The 18,934-nt window shown below is 38.6% G+C and overlaps 1 protein-coding gene across 2 annotated transcripts in view; it reads left to right on the top strand.

Annotated features, from left to right (window-relative positions):
- Positions 1-498: 498 nt before the first annotated feature.
- CDKL3 (cyclin dependent kinase like 3) overlaps positions 499-18,934 on the top strand; it is a 60,483-nt gene continuing 42,047 nt past the window's right edge. For both annotated transcript variants that reach the window (XM_035014138.1, XM_035014139.1), the window contains exons 1-2: positions 499-1,881; positions 8,483-8,677. In XM_035014138.1, the coding sequence (XP_034870029.1) occupies positions 1,666-1,881; positions 8,483-8,677 (411 nt within the window). In that variant the 5' untranslated portion in view covers positions 499-1,665. The remainder of the gene's footprint in view (positions 1,882-8,482; positions 8,678-18,934) is intronic.

Raw genomic sequence — 18,934 nt, 5'->3', positions numbered from 1 at the left:
GGAGAGGGTCAGAGGGAGAAGCAGGCTTCCTGCCGAGCAGGGAGCCCGATGCGGGGCTCGATCCCAGAACCCTGAGATCATGACCTGAGCCGAAGGCAGTCGCCTAACCAACTGAGCCACCCAGGCGCCCCAAGCCTAACTCTTGATAGGTTCTGTGATGCATTCACAAATGAGATTCTCTAAATTAAATGCTAAATATTCTCATTTTTTGCCTTCCTGCTGTAGCGATTCTAGTTCTCCCCAGTATATAGCTAAAGATGAAGACATACAGGTAGGTTCACATGCAGTGAAATGCTAAAAATAAACTTCAAAAAATACCCTATTGTGTCATTTATCTAGCAATGTATAATTGTTATGGAAACTCATAATTTATGGAAGCTGTCAGGCCAGCAGAACCCCATGTCTAGTTCTTAAGCAATTAGTTAATGGCTTCCCCCCCTTTGCTGTGCCCTTGTATGTCAGGCCATGTCGGTATGTCTACGGAGCCCTTTTAATTGTTTTCCCAAAGAGGGTGTCTTTAAAAAGGAGTACGACGAGTTCGAAAAAAAACTAAAAGTATATAGGTGTTCAAGAAATATTCTTAATTTTGAGAACCGTCTTAACCCCGTTTTAAGGATGAATGCCGACAGCTGAGATCGAACTCAGGTCTGTGGAATATTAATGTAACTAGGTAATTCAGACGACTATAATTACACAAGACTTCCTTGGAAGACTAGTTTTACAAGATGTCTCTATTTAATGACTCCAGCCATCCTTTTAGGATCCAGCACCAGCGGCGTAAGTTCTTTGGCCTGGGGGCATCTAAGACGCAGGTTAGGCAACCCTCCGCCTCTGTTGCCCCTTCCTAGAAGACATGCAGACTCTCGGTGCAGTAAAATGTGGATCCTCCCCCACCTCTGCTCAAAACCAACCTTGTGCGTTGGTCTCAACCCGTATACTGCCCACCCCAACCCCAAGAACGCTTTCACTTAGCACCCACCGGGAACTCGTTTTCACCATTCTCATTTTCTCTTCCGGGTCGGGCCGGGGCGGTGGCGTCCGGCCGATGTTCCGGTCTTGCGCAGTAGGCTCCGAGCGCGAGGTCCGCGGCACCGTTGCCATGGTAGTGGGCTGCTTGGAACTAGCGGGGCTGGCAAGCCAAGTAGGGTCGGTGTCGAGTTGTTCCGCAGGGTGTGCGCGGAGCCGGGCCGGCGGGACTGCAAAATGGGCTGAGACTTCCGCTGCTGACCGGACGAGGTCGACTGCGGGGCAAGGGGCGCAACACTGGTCCGAGACCCTAAGACGTCTGGTTTGAGGAACCGGTGGGGCTGAGGTTTTCTTGGGCCCGGGGGCCTGATCTGTGGGCGACTGCAGTATTTCGGGAACCCCATAGTTGAGGGGCGTATGATAGAAGTGTGCGTGTGCGGACCCCACTCCTGATGGATTGGTGACATGTAGTGAGGGAATCGTAAATCTGAGTGTTCACAGGAATGACCGAGACAGCAGGAAGCTCCCTAATTTCTGGTGAGCCCTGGAGCCCCACAAGGACCCTACTGCCTGGTTGGCAGAGTTCCCGAGGACAAACAAGCATCTATGGAAAAGATTAATATTTTCCATGTTTACGTATTTTAAAATATGAGTTTATTGCGGAAATGCATTGTCCAGCTTGAATAAATAAAAGTACAAATGTTTAACTTCTTTTTCTTTATTTTTATGAAGAAGAATCCGGGCTTGAAAATGGAGATGTATGAAACCCTCGGAAAAGTGGGAGAGGGAAGTTATGGAACAGTCATGAAGTGTAAACATAAGGATACTGGGCAGATAGTGGCCATTAAGATATTTTATGAGAAACCAGAAAAATCTGTCAACAAAATTGCAACGAGAGAAATAAAGTTTTTAAAGGTTTGCTTCTTTTACCTTAATTGCTGTAAGTCAAAAGAGGAATTGTTATGGAATAAAAAACTATATAGGGAATCTTTTAGTTAACATATGTATTAAGACATAGAGTAGAATAAAAAAGTGTGGTACCCTATCTTATTGTCTACATTTTGAAATTTTATAGTGATACAAGATATATATGCTTATATATAATGTAACAAAAGTTATGCCAAATATTATGAAATATTTATTCAGAAATAGTAAAGACAGTATCTGCTCTAAAGAATTTTTATTGTTTAATCAGAAAGATGGGAGGGCACTTGAAAACAATACTGAATAAAAAGTGACTCATAATAAATGCCAAGTGATTAACACAAAGTCCAGTTGGGTAGAGAAATTTTCTTGGAGGAAATGGGACATGCATTTGGTCTGCAAAGGATGTGCAGAATTAGGTAGGAGGGAGAAACTATTGTATTCTAGGTTAGGGGAACAACATAAACTCAGAGGTGTTCAAGCAGGACAAAGGACAGAGAGCAGGGACGTCAATTGGTCTGTAGAGTTTTTGTACAAAAGTAGAAAGAGGTGAGATTAGAGAAGTAAACTGGAGTTAGGTTTTAAAGTCTTGTCTTAAAAGGACAAAATTTGATTTTGTAAGAGGTGGAAGGTTTTGAATTCAAAATAAAGCAACTATATATAATAATTTAGCACTATTTTTTAGAACAGGTTGTAAGACAGAGTAAAAACAGGGAGGTCTGTTATAAATTTAATTCAAGAATCCTGGTAAAGATCATGAGAGCCCTCGCTGGGTTGCAGCAATTTGAATTTAAAGTTGGAAAAGCAAAGTTAAAACAATATATTGCGGAAGAAGACATGAAAGAATGTAGAAGGAAACACAAAGAGGGAGACAAAAGGATTGGTGAAGTTCAGTGACTGTTCTCACTGATGGAAATATGAAAGACCCAAACAAGAAATGGTCTGGGAACTAGTTCAGTTTCAGAAATGTTGAATTTGATGCGACAAGAATACATTTAAGTAAAGCTGACTAGTATGCTTTTAGAAATGGGGCGGAAATTAGAATTTTGTGTAGATATGACAGGTCAACCCAGGGGAAAGAACTCAGGACTGTGAAGAAAGGAGCATTAACCTTCTAGGTCCTTGGGGATTGGGTACAAAACTAGTGATTAAAAAAATATTTAAATCTACATATTTTCTTTATTAGAATTTGTCTAGATGCTGTAAGGTTTATGACTTTGACAACATAGTCTAGATGTTTTATGTGAAGAAAATAGATACTCTTTCATTTTTTTTTTAAAGATTTTATTTATTTATTTGAGAGAGAGAATGAGAGAGAGAGAGAGAGAGAGCATGAGAAGGGAGAGGGTCAGAGGGAGAAGCAGACTCCCTGCTGAGCGGGGAGCCCGATGCGGGACTCGATCCCGGGACTCCAGGATCATGACCTGAGCCGAAGGCAGTCGCTTAACCAACTGAGCCACCCAGGCGCCCCGATACTCTTTCATTTTTATCTGATACAAAAGTAATATTCACCTCTTTTTTACAATTGAAGTATAATTAACATACAATTTTATATTAATTTCAGGTGTACAATGTAGTGATTTGACATTTCTCTACATTACTGAGTGCTCACCATAAGTGTCGTCATGTGTCACCATACAGTGTTATTGACCATATTCCCTGTGCTGTACTTTTCATTTCTGTGACTTTTTAGTTTTATCCCTGGAAGTTTATACCTCTTAATCCCCTTTTATCTAGCTCACCCTTTGTCTCCTCTGGCAACCACCAGTTTGTTTTCTGTATGTAAGAGCCTGTTTGATTTTTTTGTTTGTTCATTTGTTTTGTGTTTTTTGGATTCCACATATAAGTGAAGTCATATGGTATTTGTCTTTCTTTATCTGACTTATTTCACTCTGTTACACCTTCTAGGTCCATCCATGTCTCAAATGTTAAGATCTCATTTTTGGGGGGTGGGGCACCTCACTGGTTCAGTCAGAAGAGCATGTGACTCTTGATCTCAGGGTTGTGAGTTTGAGCCCCACATTGGGTGTAGAGATTACTTTTATATATCTATATTTTAAGATTTTTTATTTATTTTTTTTGACAGAGAGAGACATAGCGAGAGCAGGAACACAAGCAGGGGGAGTGGGAGAGGGAGAAGCAGGCTTCCCGCAGAGCAGGGAGCCCGATGTGGGACTCGATCCCAGGACCCCGGGATCATGACCTGAGCCGAAGGCAGACGCTTAACGACTGAGCCACCCAGGCGCCCTAGAGATTACTTTAAAAAAAAATCTATGGTTGAGTAATATTCTATCGTATATATACACCATATCTTCTTTATCCATTCGTCTATGGATGGATACTTTGGTTGCTTCCGTATCTTGGCTATTGTATTAACACTGCAGTAACCATAGGGGTGCATATATCTTTTTGAATTAGTGTTTTCACTCTCTTTGGGCAAATACCCAGTAATGGAATTACTGGATCATGTGGTATTGCTACATCTAATTTTTTGAGCAACCTCCATACTATTTTCCATAGCAGCTTCTTCAATGTATAGCCACCCCCCCACCCAACAGGGCACAAGGGTTTCCTTTCCTCCACATTCTTGCCAACACTTGTTATTTTCTTGTCTTTTTAATACTAGCCATTCTGATTGGTGTGAGGTGATATCTCATTTTGGTTTTGATTTGCATTTCCCTGATGATGAGTGATGTTGAGCGTCTTTTATGTGTCTGTTTGCCATTTGTATATCTCCTTTGGAAAAATGTCTGTCCAGGTCCTTTGCCCATTTTTAAATAGTATTGTTTGTCTTTTTTAGTGTCGAGTTGTGTAAGTTCTTTATATATGTTGGATATTAAACCCTTATCCTATACATCATTTTTAAGTGTCTTCTCCTATTCAGTAGGTTGCCTTTTTGTTTTGTTGATGGTTTCCTTTGCTGTGCAAAAGCTTTTTATTTTGGTATAGTCCCAATAACTTATTTTTGCTTTTATTTCCCTTGTCTGAGGACATAGATCCATAAACATGTTGCTAAGGGGGATTTCTAAGAGATAACTGCCTAATGTTTTCTTTTAGGAGTTTTATGGTTTCAGGTCTCACATTTAGGTCTTTAATCCATTTTGAGTTTATTTTTGTGTTTGGTGTTAGAAAGTGGTACAGTTTCATTTTTTTGCATCTAGCTGTCCAGTTTTGAAAAGACTGTCTTTTCGTGATTGTCTTGCCTCTTCTGTTGTGAATTAATTGACCATGTAGGTGTGTTCTGTTCTTTTGATTTGTGGGCAAGTTTTTATGCCATTTCTATTTATCTGTGTGTTCCATTGATCTCTGTGGCCTGTTCTATTGATCTGTTTGTCTATTTTTGTGTCAGTACCATACTATTTTGATACTATAGCCTTGTAGTATATCTTGAAATCTGGGATTGTGATACTTCCAGTTTTGTTCTACTTTCTCAACATTGCTTTGACTATTCGAGGTCTTTTGTGATTCTATATAAATTTTAGGATTATTTGTTTTAGTTCTGTGAAATTCTCTTCTTTGTAAGTCTATATTAGATATGGACAAATTTGTTTTTTAAATAAAATAAATATGTTAAGCATATATATATGTGGATTGTTGAAGTACTCTTTCTAGACAGTGGAAAGAAAAGGTAAAGTCAGTAAAGATGTTATGATTTTGTGAGATGCCAGTCCTATTCCTGATGACCTAAAACATTTAATACTGTAAGGCAGTTGTTGTACACCATAAGTGAAAATCTGATTAGATGGAGATCTTTTCCCAGGCAGTATCTTTTGCTCTTTCTTCAACTCTGTTACATTTAAGCTGATTATTTTCTTCTACTTTATCATTTTGGTTTTTTTTTTTTCGAAGATTTTATTTATTTATTTGACAGAGAGAGCGAGAGAGGGAACACAAGCAGGGAGAGTGGGAGAGGGAGAAGCAGGCTCCCTGCTGAGCAGGGAGCCCAACGCTCAATCCCAGGACCCTGGGATCATGACCTTAGCTGAAGGCAGATGCCCAACAACTGAGCCACCCAGGCACCCCTCTACTTTATCATTTTGTAAAAACAACCAATATGTGGCAAGAACACAGAGAAGAATTAGAAAATGTACTTAACTATTACAACTATTATGCAGACTGTTTTGAAACACCTTAACTATTTATTCTCATTGGCTTATTTATTTGTTTGGGTGTTTTTGTTTGTTTTATTTTTAAGTAGGCTCTATGCTGGGCCTAAGATCAAGACCTGAGGAGAAATCAAGAGTCAGAGGCTTAACCAACCAAGCCACCCAGGTGCCCCTTGTTGGCTTATTTCTTATGGAATTTTTAGTTTGATCTTATCTAATTCAACAAGAGAGAGTTCTTGGATTAATTCACATTTTTAGTCTAAAAAGGTTGCCATTATGACTTCATTTGAATTAAATTTTTATGTGCTAGAATTTTATTAAATAAATTACAGTTAGAGTAATTAGTGACAATATCTTTAGAAAAGTTGTCTGGTAATGAAGGGAAACAAAAGTCAACAACTTGAAGAGTGGCAATGGAGCATTTCTAGGAGTTTCATGGTTAATCTGAGAAAGCACCTGATTCTTTACCCTGGTGGATCTTCCATAATGCTTATTAACTCACATTGACTCTTCGTTGCTTTAGCCTTAAGACTGGAGAGGGAACCAGTGATTTTCCTTAGTTGAAGGATTAGTAGTGTAGTGTCCAAAAGCAGTCAGTTGTTCGGGCTGCCGCTAACATGGTGTCACTGCAGCCCTCTGGCATCTTGCCAACCAGGGAAATTGGGAGCAAAAATAGGAGAGGAATCTGGCATTATATCCTGGCATGTTTTTCTTTTAGTCGTATTTTAAGGACTTTGGTCTATGTGATAGTACAGATAAGTAGAAAAATTGATAATTGTGCTGTTAGAATAAAGACAAATATTTTTCATAAAAGTTTAATTTTCTAATGAATCTAACATTGAAAATATGCCTCTCAGTTTGTAGCCAAAGGAATAAATGCTTTCAGTAATTTGAAGATGTTAAATATTTGAGACTTGGTGATAATTAAGTTAGTGTGTTAAAAAATAAAGTAAGCAGCATAAAATATTGAACCTCATTTGTTTTCTAAGCTGATAGATGCCATTTTTGACCTTTTGAAGTTATCTTACCATTGATTGTTACTAGTTTAAAAAGGTATTTTGTTACTTAGTAGAATATTATAGACAGTGAACAAAAAGGTATCCACAAATAATTGTATATTTTTGTGAAGTTCCTATGACATAAATTGTTATCTCACATATCTGTAAAGTTTCTACGTATTTTGATACTCTTTTGTTCCAGTGTAATTAATTAATTTATATTGTCCACCTGGAACTTATGTTTCACTTTTGAGAGTTGAGGATCAAACTAAGAAAATAATTTATTTGAATTCAGATCATGTACTGAGTGGCATTGAAATCCATGCTCATTTGAAAAGATAACATTTTAAATTTCAGATGTTAGACTTTTTTTTTTTAAGATTTTATTTATTTATTTGACAGAGAGAGAGAGATAGCGAGAGCAGGAACACAAGCAGCAGGAGTGGGAGAGGGAGAAGCAGGCTTCCAGCTGAGCAGGGAGCCCAATGCAGGGTTTGATCCCAGGACCCTGGGATCATGACCTGAGCCGAAGGCAGACGCCTAATGACTGAGCCACCCAGGCACCCCTCAGATGTTAGACTTAATTATAAACCAAATTAAAGGATAGAAAGATATGTCTTAGGGGCACCTGGATGATGCAGTAAGTTAAGTGTCTGACTCTTGGTTTCAGCTCATGATCCTCAGGGTTGTGAGATAGAGCTCCACATCTGCTGAGCACGGAGTCTTCTTGAGATTTTTTCTCTCCGTGTCCCTCTGTCCCTCCCATTTGTACACACTCTCTCTCAAATAAAGAAATCTTAAAAAAAAAAAGATACGTCTTAGCATACCAAGTTGGATTATAGTACATTAACTCTAAATTATTTTAATAAACAATCAAATGCCAACTTGAAGTAAGGCAGTATATTATCTCCCCTTGTTCTGTATGTATTAATTATGAAATAGTTTAGCACTTTCTTAAGTTTATTTTTTTTAGTAATCTCTATACCCAACGTGGGGCTCAAACTTATAACCACAAGATCAAGAGTTGCATGCTCTTCTGAGTGAGCCAGCCAGGAGCCCCTAGTTTAGCATTTTTTAAAAGTAGGAATGTAAACAAATAAGTTGAAAAATTTCTCTTAAAATGCATGGAGTAAAATGGGCTGAGAATAGGGGCACCTGGGTGGCTCATTTGGCTAAGCGTTTACCTTAGGCTCAGATCATGATCCCAGGGTCCTGGGATTGAGCCCCAAGTTGGGCCCCCTGCTCAGCAGGGAGTCTGCTTCTCCCTCTCCTCCCTGCTCATGCTCTCTAGATCTCTCTCTCTCTCAAATAAATACATAAAATCTTAAAAAAAATAGGCTGAGAATATTTCTGCCTTTAAAAATTATATGGTGTTATATATAAATTAGGTGTTATATATACTTATAGGTGTTATATATAAATTAGGTGTTATATATAAATTATTGTGCATGAAATAATGTATTATAAATCTGTTTCTTTTGTCAATAGCAATTTCGTCATGAAAACCTGGTCAATCTGATTGAAGTTTTTAGGCAGAAAAAGAAAATTCATTTGGTGTTTGAATTTATTGACCACACAGTATTAGATGAGTTACAACATTATTGTCACGGACTAGAGAGTAAACGACTTAGAAAATACCTCTTCCAGATCCTTCGAGCAATTGAGTATCTTCATAATAATAACGTAAGTGCTTCGGAGTAAGCCAATAGGATGTATATGAATCTTAAGTGCTCTTTATTTTTTATTTTTTAAAGATTTTATTTATTTATTTGACAGAGAGAGACACAGTGAGTACACAGTAATAAAGCTGTAACTATAACAACAGGGCAGAACAAGTATGGGATGCTAAAGGAAGTATCAGTAATTGGTAAGGAGGAACCAGCTGTTAATTGGGACCTTTTACTGGGGAAAGTACATCAAAATGTTGCCAGGCGGGCTCAAATGTAGGAAGGTTTGGAGGTAGGAACTGGAAACTAGGACATGGGAATGGGAAATGAATGTGGATGCTTTTAGGGAAAGAAAGCAGAAATGAAGTTGCTAAGAGGTACACAGTCTTGCTTAACATGAAAAAATCAAGACAGGAAAGATCAACTTCTGATTTTTAGTGTTGCCTTTAACACTGCCTAGTAAGTGGTTAGCTCAGCAAGTTTTTATGGAGATATTTCGTTCCCAAATTCAACTCTGCTTTCTGGGAAGTTAGATATACAGGAAATAACAGGAAGAGCCTCAAAAAATTTATTAATAAATGATATAGGCATAATATCTTATATCCTAAGCTTTTTTGGATATCTTAATTTCTAATTTTCTGTCTTGCTAATAGTGCATCTCATTTTGTGGTTTTGAAAAATGTGGTTGTGATAGCAACTGGAATTCAGATTGTCATTTCCTTGCCAGCTGGATCCATGGGGAGGCCGTATAATGTAATAGTGAGAGCACAGTCTGTAGAATCAGACTCTCCTAGATTTTCACCCACCAGCTTTTCTCTGGGTAACAACACACCTGTGCAGTTCACAGCTCACTGCAGTAGTCTGCAGTGACAGGTGGCAGTCCCATTATGCTCTGATCCCAGGAAAGTTGCCTGATCTCTCTGAGCCTCACTGTCCTCTTCGGTAAAAGGATATAGTACCTCACAGATTTTTTGTAAAGGTCAAATTAGGTAGTAGGTATAAAGTGTTCAGCATTGTGTCAAGCATATTTTAAGTACTTAATAAGTAGTGCTGGTAGGGAGTCAGGAATAGTTGTGTTATCTGTATCTGTGTCATGCCTTATCTATTTGAAAGTGTTTCTTGAATCAAGGGAGACACCAGTATAGGCTATACTCGGAGGAGAGGACTTCAAAGAGGAAGTAAAATTAAAGTAAGTAGAATTTGGAATTGTAGCTAAGATTTCACTGGAATAGAAGAGGAAATAGATTCAGATGGAATACCACTGTGAGAACAGTGGCAGGCCTGAGCATGGGACTTGAGAGAGTGGTAGTGAGTGAGCTTTACAGAGACTAGGTAAAGGATGATAAGATTGCATGGGTTCCCTGAGGAGAGGTTTCCAGAGTCTTGAAATTCATCCTGAAGAGTTTGGACTTTTTCCTGAGGATACTGGGAAACCACGGAAGGATTTTGAACCTGGCTGTAACCGGATTAAAACAAAACCTAAGTTTATTTTGGCAAGTGTAGAGGAAAAGTATGGGTAGAAGCAGATCAGGAGAGAGGCTTTTGTGACAGTCCAGATATGAAGTGGTAAGGGCTTGAAATAGGGAGAGGAAGGATGGCAAAGGCAGAGGATGGAAAGACTCAAAGGGGAAATGATAGGATATGGGGACTAAGTAGATATGAAAGGGATGTGAATAAAGTGAGAAATCAAAGATAATTACAAAATTTTTAATTGAGTGCAGGAAAATTATGGTGCCATTGGCAGTAACCGGTTTTACAAGGGGGAATTGCTTTTAGAAACATTGATATATTTTAAGGGACAGTGAGAATTTCTCAGTCAGAATAGTGGTTGACCTATTATTTAACATGGCCTTTCTAGGAAGTTGTCAGAACTGGATATACAGATTTGGGAATTTTCCTCTTAGAGACTATGGTTGAAGAAGTTAAGGATGGATTATTCTCCAAGGGACAAAAAGAAAAGTAAAAGGTAGTCCTCAGCACCACATATGGAGGAATATCCATGGAATTGTGGGAGCAGCAGAGAAAAAGGCCTAGACAGAAGCACCTAAATTCTTTATTCTCTTGGTCTCACCAAGGACCTAAAGTAAAATTAACCCTGTCATTCACCTCATAGAATATTGTGAAGTTAGTTACTCCTGAGAATTAAGGCAGCCATGAATGAAGTGGCTCATTAGAATATTATGCCTATTATCTGGGTATCTGGGTTCTGGCCTTGATGATTTAAGGTTATCTTCATGTTGACAAAAACCAAGAAAAGAAAACTTTATTTTCCTAATATCTCCAAATTTCAGATGAATATTTTTATGTGACTGAAATGTCTGAGATAGAGTCTATCATGATACCCCATGTTACTTTTCATAAGAATTTATGAAGTCAGATACAGTTCAGTACCCGAAAAAGCTTTTTATCTCCAGAAATATGTTTACCTTCTTCTATTTAATAATGAAAATACGTTTTCTTTCCTATATTGGCTTCTAGGCAGCTCAAATAAAAATTTACTATTCAGTTACAGTAACTAATTGATTATAGGAATTTGTTTTATCTTTTTCACTCTGGTTGTTTTTTAAAATTTAAAATTTTTATCTGGTTAGTATTATAAGCCTCTTATACCTGAAACAAATGTAACATTGTGTGTCAACTATACTTCAATAAAAAAAATTTAAAATATATTATAAAATATCCAAACTATGTAGCATAAGATTATGTGCTGTTTGTGCTGATGTGCACTCCTGGTCTCCCACTATCAAACACACAAGTGAGAGTTGACTGTGTCTGGCTTTCACAAGTGGTATGTCATATAATTTCAGCTCATTATTTTAGAGCAAATGGGTCTGACAGATTAAAACTGTGTACACAGGGCACCTGGGTGGCTCAGTCAGTTAAGCATCTGCCTTCGGCTCAGGTCAGGATCCCAGGGTCCTGGGATCGAGTCCTGCATCAGGCTCCCTGCTCAGTGGGGAGTCTGCTTCTCCCTCTCCCTCTGCCCCTCCCCTCCTGCTTGTGCTCTCCCTCTCTCTCATCCTCTCTCTCTCTCTCAAATAAATTTAAAAAATTCTTTAATAAAAAAAGCTGTATAAACAATAAATATTACCATGCTTTTATTTCATATAATTATTTTTAAAAACTCAAAGTTTTAGAATTCATGTGATAATTCAAACTGTTTATTGTTTACTTACAGAGAAAATACCATACTGTACACGAAGTTGTAAACTTCATACAAATTGAAATAGTTCTTCAAAAATAGTCCAAGTCCTATAAGCTTGTGAAGCAATATTAAGTGCTATGTAAAGAGTTTGTTAATTCTAAATGAATAAAGTTTTGTGAATCCTGGAAAAAACTATTCTAAACCTCTTTGAAACCATTTTGGAAGCAAAGTGTAAATACAAATATGTGGCCACTTATGGGGAAGAAATGGTTATTCATTCCCTCATTCATTTATCCAATAAATAGTCATTGAGCATCTTCCAGTAGCAATCATTGATTGTAGTAAGAGCTGAGGATGCAGCCTTGAGTAAAAGACTTGGTTCCTGTCCTCATGGAGCTTCTTAAATTTTATTAAGTTTTCAGTAACCTTTATGAATTATGAATTATTCTGACTAATACCTAAACACTGTTGATATTTCTTAACCCCATCCCACCTCCTACTCCACAAAGCCCTTTTTCCCTAAGTTTAGGCCACTTTTGCATAGGGTTTTATTTATTTTTATTTTTATTTTTTAAGAGATTTTGAGAGAGAGAGAGACAAAGAGAAATGAGTGGTGGGGTGGAGCAGAGGGAGTGAGAGAGAAACAGACTTCCTGCTGAGCAGGAAGCCTGACATGGGGCCCAATTTCAGGACCTGGAGATCATGACCTGAGCCGAAGGCAGATGCTTAACCAAATGAGCCACCCAGGTGCCCCTTGCATAGTTTTTTTAAACTCTGCTTTGAATTTTAAACTCATAGTCTTCCAAACAAGGAATTGTTATTATTTGGATAATGTTATTGTTAACATTTTACTATGATTTAATATGTTTTGGGGTGACTGGGTGGCTCAATTAAGCATCCCACTCTTGGTTTCTGCTCAGGTCATGATCTCAGGGTCATGAGATTGAGCCCCACATTGGGCTCTGCACTCAGCACAGAGTCTGCTTGAGAGTCTCTCTCCCTCTCACCCTGCCCCTCCTCTACCCCCCAACTCACTCACGTGCCCTCTCTCAAATAAATAAATAAATCTTAAAATATATATATATGTTTTGGGATGCCTGGGTGGCTCAGTCGGTTAAGCATCTGCCTTCGGCTCAGGTAATGATCCCAGGGTCCTGGGACTGAGTCCCGCATCAGGCTCCTTACTCAGCGGGAAGCCTGCTTCTCCCTCTGCCTGCCTCTCCCCCTGCTTGTGCTCTCTCTCTCTGACAAATAAATAAATAAAATCTTTTTAAAAAATATGTTTTAATATATTAATGTTTTGCTATATGTGCTTCATCTATTTTGTTTTCTGAGGTATTTTAAATTACAGGTACCCTGACGTTTTATCCCTAAATAGGTCACTGTATCTCTTTATAAAAGCATATTTTCCATTGGACAGCCACATGCTGAAGACTGAAACTGGACCATTTTCTTACACCATATACAAAAATAAACAAAATGGATGAAAGACCTAAATGTGAGACAGGAATCCATCAAAATCCTAGAGGAGGACACGGCAGCAACCTCTTTGACCTCAGCTGCAGCAATTTCTCGCTAGACACTTCTCCAAAGGCGGGGGAAACAAAGGCAAAAATGGGCTGTTGGGACTTCATCAAGATAAAAAGCTTTTGCACAGCAAAGGAAACAGTTGACAAAACCAAAATACCCACAGAACCGGAGAAGATTTTTGCAAATGCCTTGTCAGATAAAGGGCTAGTATCCAAAATCTATAAAGAACTTACCAAACTCAACACCCAAAGAACAAATAATCCAGTCAAGCAATGGGCAGATGACATGAACAGACTATCTCCAAAGAAGACATACAAGTGGGGCGCCTGGGTGGCTCAGTTGGTTAAGCGACTGCCTTCGGCTCAGGTCATGATCTTGGAGTCCCGGGATCGAGTCCCATATCGGGCTCCTCCTCAGCAGGGGGTCTGCTTCTCCCTCTGACCCTCCCCCCTCTCATGTGCTCTCTCTCTCAAATAAATAAATAAAATCTTTAAAAAAAAAAAAGACATACAAATGGCCAACAGACACATGAAAATATGCTCAACATCACTCTGCATCAGGGAAATAGAAATCAAAACCGCAATGAGATACACCTCACACCAGTCAGAATGGCTAAAATTAACAAGTCAGGAAACAAGTGTTGGCAAGGATGCAGAGAAGGGGGAACCCTCTTACACTGTTGGTGGGAATGCAAGTTGGTACAGCCACTCTGGAAAACAGTATGGAGGTTCCTCAAGAAGTTAAAAATAGAGCTACACTACGATCCAGCAATTGCACTACTAGGTATTTACCCCAAAGATACAAATGTAGTGATCTGAACGGGCACCTACACTCCAATGTTTATAGCAGCAATGTCCACAATAGCCAAACTATGGAAAAAGACCAGTTGTCCATTGACAGATAAATGAATAAAGAAGATGTGGTATATGTATACAATGGAATATTATCCATCAAAAAATTGAAATCTTGTCATTTGCAACAAAGTGGATGGAACCAGAAGGTATTATGCTACATGAAATAAGTCAATCAGAGAAAGACAATTGTATGATTTCACTCATATGTGGAATTTAAGAAACAAAACGGAGGAGCATAGGTAAAGGGAGGGAAAAATAAAACAAGATGAAATCAGAAGGGAGAAGAGGGAGACAAACCATAAGAGACTCTTAACCATAGGAAACAAACAGGGTTGCTGGAGGGGAAGGGGGTGCGAGGATGGGGTAATTGGGTGATGGGCATTAAGGAGGGCACGTAATGTAATGAGCACTGGGTGTGAATCACTGAACTCTACCTCTGAAACTAATAATACACTGTATGTTAATTAATTGAATTTAAATTAAAAAAAACCCCAAAACATTCTCCTATGTAACTTCAGAATTATGATTATATTTGCACAATAAACAATTTTTTTTTAAGATTTTATTTATTTATTTGAGGCAGAGAGAATGAGAGACAGAGAGCATGAGAGGGAGGAGGGTCAGAGGGAGAAGCAGACTCCCTGCCGAGCAGGGAGCCCGATGCGGGACTCGATCCCGGGACTCCAGGATCATGACCTGAGCCGAAGGCAGTCGCTTAACCAACTGAGCCACCCAGGCGCCCTAAACAATAATTTCTTAATGTCATGTAATACTAACCTTAAGATGTACCCAGTTGTTCCTAAAATGTCTTTTACAAATGATTTATTAAGGTCAGGATCCAATCCAATCCAATCCAAGGACTGAATTTTCCATTTGGTTTTTAGGGCATAAAGGGAATTCCCAGTTTTTTGGTCTATCTCAAACATCCTTATTCAGCCTCTTTCTAGAAGCTACTGGCTTATTTTTTCATATACACATTAACATTTAATTGTATAACTTTCCAACTGGAAAGTTTATCAAATTGAGATTCTAGGTGATTTAGAACCAAGTTCTCTGAGGCTGTTAGATGATATGGAAATTTGAGTTCTCCCCTCTAATGAGTGTTTACATTCAAGCATATAGGGCTACATAAGCAGAGGTATTATAAATCACATTAAGAAAAATTTTTAAAGATTTTATTAGAGAATGAGAGAGCACAAGAGGGAGAGGTAGAAGCAGTCTCTCCGCTGAGCAGGGATCCCCCCAACCTGGGGCTCGATCCCAGGACCCTGGCAGATGCTTAACTGACTAAACCACCCAGGTGCCCTTATTAAAAAAAATTTTTAAATATTTTTAATTTTAAAAAATTTATTTAAATTCCAGTTAACATACAGTGTAATACTGTTTTCAGGTGATAAATCAGATTTCAACATCGCGTTTTATGTAGTTCTGGAGCATTTACTACAAAGTAAAGAGAAACAAACTCTGAATCCTAGGTCTAATAGTTCACACTATATACAAAAATTAACTCAAAATGGTTGAAAGACCTTAATATAAGTGCTGAAACTATAAAACTCTTAGAAGAAAATGTAGATGAAGATCTGTGTGACCATTTATTAGGCAATTTTTTTAAATGGAATTTATTAAGTAATCTCTACACCCAAGGTGGGGCTTGAACCTACAATCCTGAGATCAAGAGCTGCACGCTCCTCTGACTGAGTCAGCCAGGCATTCCTGGGCAATAGTTCTTTAGATATAACATCAAAAGCAAAAGTAATCAAAGAAAAAAGTAGACAAATTGGACTTCATCAAAATTAAAAACTTTTGTGCACCAAAGGACACTATCAAGACAGTAAAAAGTTCAAAGAATGGGAGAAAATATTTGCAAATCATATATCTGATAAGTATCCAGGATATGTAAAATACAACTCAAGAGTAAAAAGACAACCCAATTTAAATATGGGCAAAGGATTTGAATAGACATTTCTCCAAATAAGATATATAAATGGCTGATAGCACATGAAATGATGCTCAATATCATTAGTCATTATGAAAATACAAATCAAAATTACAATGAGAAATCACTTCACACCCACCAGGCTGGCTGTAATTTAAAAAGCAGACAATGACGAATATTGGCGAGGAAGTAGAGAAATTGGAACGTTCATACACTGCTGGTGGTAATGTAAAATGGTGCAGATGGTATGGAAAACAGTTTGGCAGTTCCTCAGAAAGTTAAATATAGAATTACCATATGACCTAGCAATTCTTGCCCTAGGTATCTACACAAGAGAATCGAAACTGTGTTCACATGAAAACTTGCACAAGAATATTCACAGCAGCATTATTCATAATAGCCAAAAAGTGGAAACAAAAATATATCAGTCTGATGAATGGATAAACAAATGAGGTATATACATACAATGAAATGTATTCAGCCATAAAAAAGAATGAAGTACTGATACATGCTACACCATGAATGACCTTGAAAACATCCTGTTAAATGAAGAAATCCACATGTAAAAGACCACACAGTATAAATTCCATTAAAATGAAAACTTCAGGGCTGGCAAATTCATATTTGTATATCTTCTTTGAAGAAATGTCTATTCAAGTCCTTTGCTCATTTTTAAACTGGGTTACTTGTCTTTTTATTGTTGAGTTGTACTTTATATATTTTGAGTATTAGATGCTTATCAGATATAAAATTTGCAAATATTTTTCTCCTGTGGGTTGCCCTTTTTGCTTTCTTGATTGTGTTCTTTTGTATTTAGTTCTTTTTATTTTTATTTATTTATTTATTTTTAAAGATTTTATTTATTTGTCAGAGAGAGAGAGCGCATGAGCGGGGGGAGCAGCAGGTAGAAGGAGAGGGATAAGTAGGCTCCCTGCTGAGCAAGGAGCCTGATGCCGGACTTGATCCTAGATCCCTGGGATCATGACCTGAGCTGAAGGCAGAAGCTTAACTGACTGAACCACCCAGACATCCCTATTTAGTTCTTTTTAGTAATTTCTTTCTCTTTAAGGATATTCTTTAATTTTTTTTTAAAGTTTTTATTTATTTTAGAAAGACAGAGCACAAGTGGGGGAAGGGGTAGAGGGAAAGGGAGAGACAGAATCTCCAGCAGACTCCCTGCTGAGTGCAGAGCCCCATGGGGGGCTCAATCCCAAGACCCTGAGATCATGACCTGAGCTGAAACCAAGAGTCAGACACTTAACTGACTGAGCCACCCAGGCACCCCTGGATATTCCTTATTTGATGAGACATTGTGTTCATAATTTTCTTTAGTTCTTTAGACATTATTTCCTTTAGCTTGGAACATTTCTTTAAAGTTTTACTTATTTATTTTTTCAGTAATCTCTACACCCAATGTGGGGCTTAACTCACAACCCTGAGATCAAGAGTCACGCACACTGACTGAGCCAGCCAGGCACCCCTAACTTAGAACATATTTAAAATAGTTGATTACTGTTGGGCGCCTGGGTGGCTCAGTTGGTTAAGCGACTGCCTTCGGCTCAGGTCATGATCCTGGAGTCCCAGGATCGAGTCCCGCATCGGGCTCCCTGCTCGGCAGGGAGTCTGCTTCTCCCTCTGACCCTCCCCCCTCTCATGCTGTCTCTCTCTCTCATTCTCTCTCTCAAATAAATAAATAAAATCTTTAAAAATAAAATAAAATAGTTGATTACTGTCTTCAGCAAATTCAATATCTGAGCTTCTTCAGGGAAGATTTCTTTTTCTCTTTCTTTCTTTTTTAAGATTTATTTATTTTAGAGAGACAGAGTGAGAGAGAGAGAGTGAGGGAAGGGAGAGAATCTTCAAGCAGACTCCCCACTGAGCATGGAACCCTATGCGGGGCTCAATCCCAAGAACCATGAGATCATGACCTGAGCCGAAACCAAGAGTCTGATGCTCAACTGACCCATCCCGGCACCGCAGGGAAGATTTCTTATGGACTGCTTTTCTTTCCATATATGGGCCATACTTGTTTCTTTGCATACCTTTTTGAGGGGGAAATTTTTTGGAAATTTATAATTTTTTGTTGAAAACTGGAATTTAAAATAAGATATTGTGGAAACTCTGGACATTGGAGTTTGCCATCACTCTGAGTTTATTGTTGTGACTGTTTAGTTACTTTACTGAACTAATTCTGCAAAGTGTGTATTCTTCCTCATGTGTGACCACTGAAATCTCTGCTCATTTGGCTTAGTGGTGAGCTAATGATCAGGCAGAGATTTTCATAAATGCCTGAAACCAAGAAATCTCTCAGCCTTTTATTTTTTTAAGATTTTATTTATTTATTTATTTGAGACAGAGAGAATGAGAGAGACAGAGAGCACACGAGAGGGGGGAGGGTCAGAGGGAGAAGCCAAGCAGGGAGCCCAATGCGGGACTCGATCCCGGGACTCCAGGATCATGACCTGAGCCGAAGGCAGTCGTTTAACCAACTGAGCCACCCAGGCGCCCTCTCTCAGCCTTTTATATTGAGGGGCTCTTCTAGTGTGTTGGGATCTGTCTTCAATGTTCAGGCAGGCAGTTTGCAACTCTCACTTAGCCTTACCTTCTTGCTTGCTCAGAGCCTCAAATTCATCCACAGGTAAGAGCTTTCGTACCATCTCCAGTCTTTCCTGAGCATGTGCACAGCTGTGTATGTGGCTTTTGGATTCTCAGGAATGTGTTAAAGCTTTTCTTTCTTTCTTTTCTTTCTTTCTTTCTTTCTTTTCTTTCTTTCTTTCTTTCTTTCTTTCTTTCTTTCTTTCTTTCTTT

This window comes from Mirounga leonina, unplaced genomic scaffold (assembly GCF_011800145.1).
Source record: "Mirounga leonina isolate KUSES-001 unplaced genomic scaffold, KU_Mleo_1.0 Mir_168, whole genome shotgun sequence".
Taxonomy (NCBI): Eukaryota; Metazoa; Chordata; class Mammalia; order Carnivora; family Phocidae; genus Mirounga; species Mirounga leonina.
The sequence above is the reverse complement of the archived record's forward strand: the minus strand, read 5'-3'. Positions and strand labels throughout refer to the sequence as shown.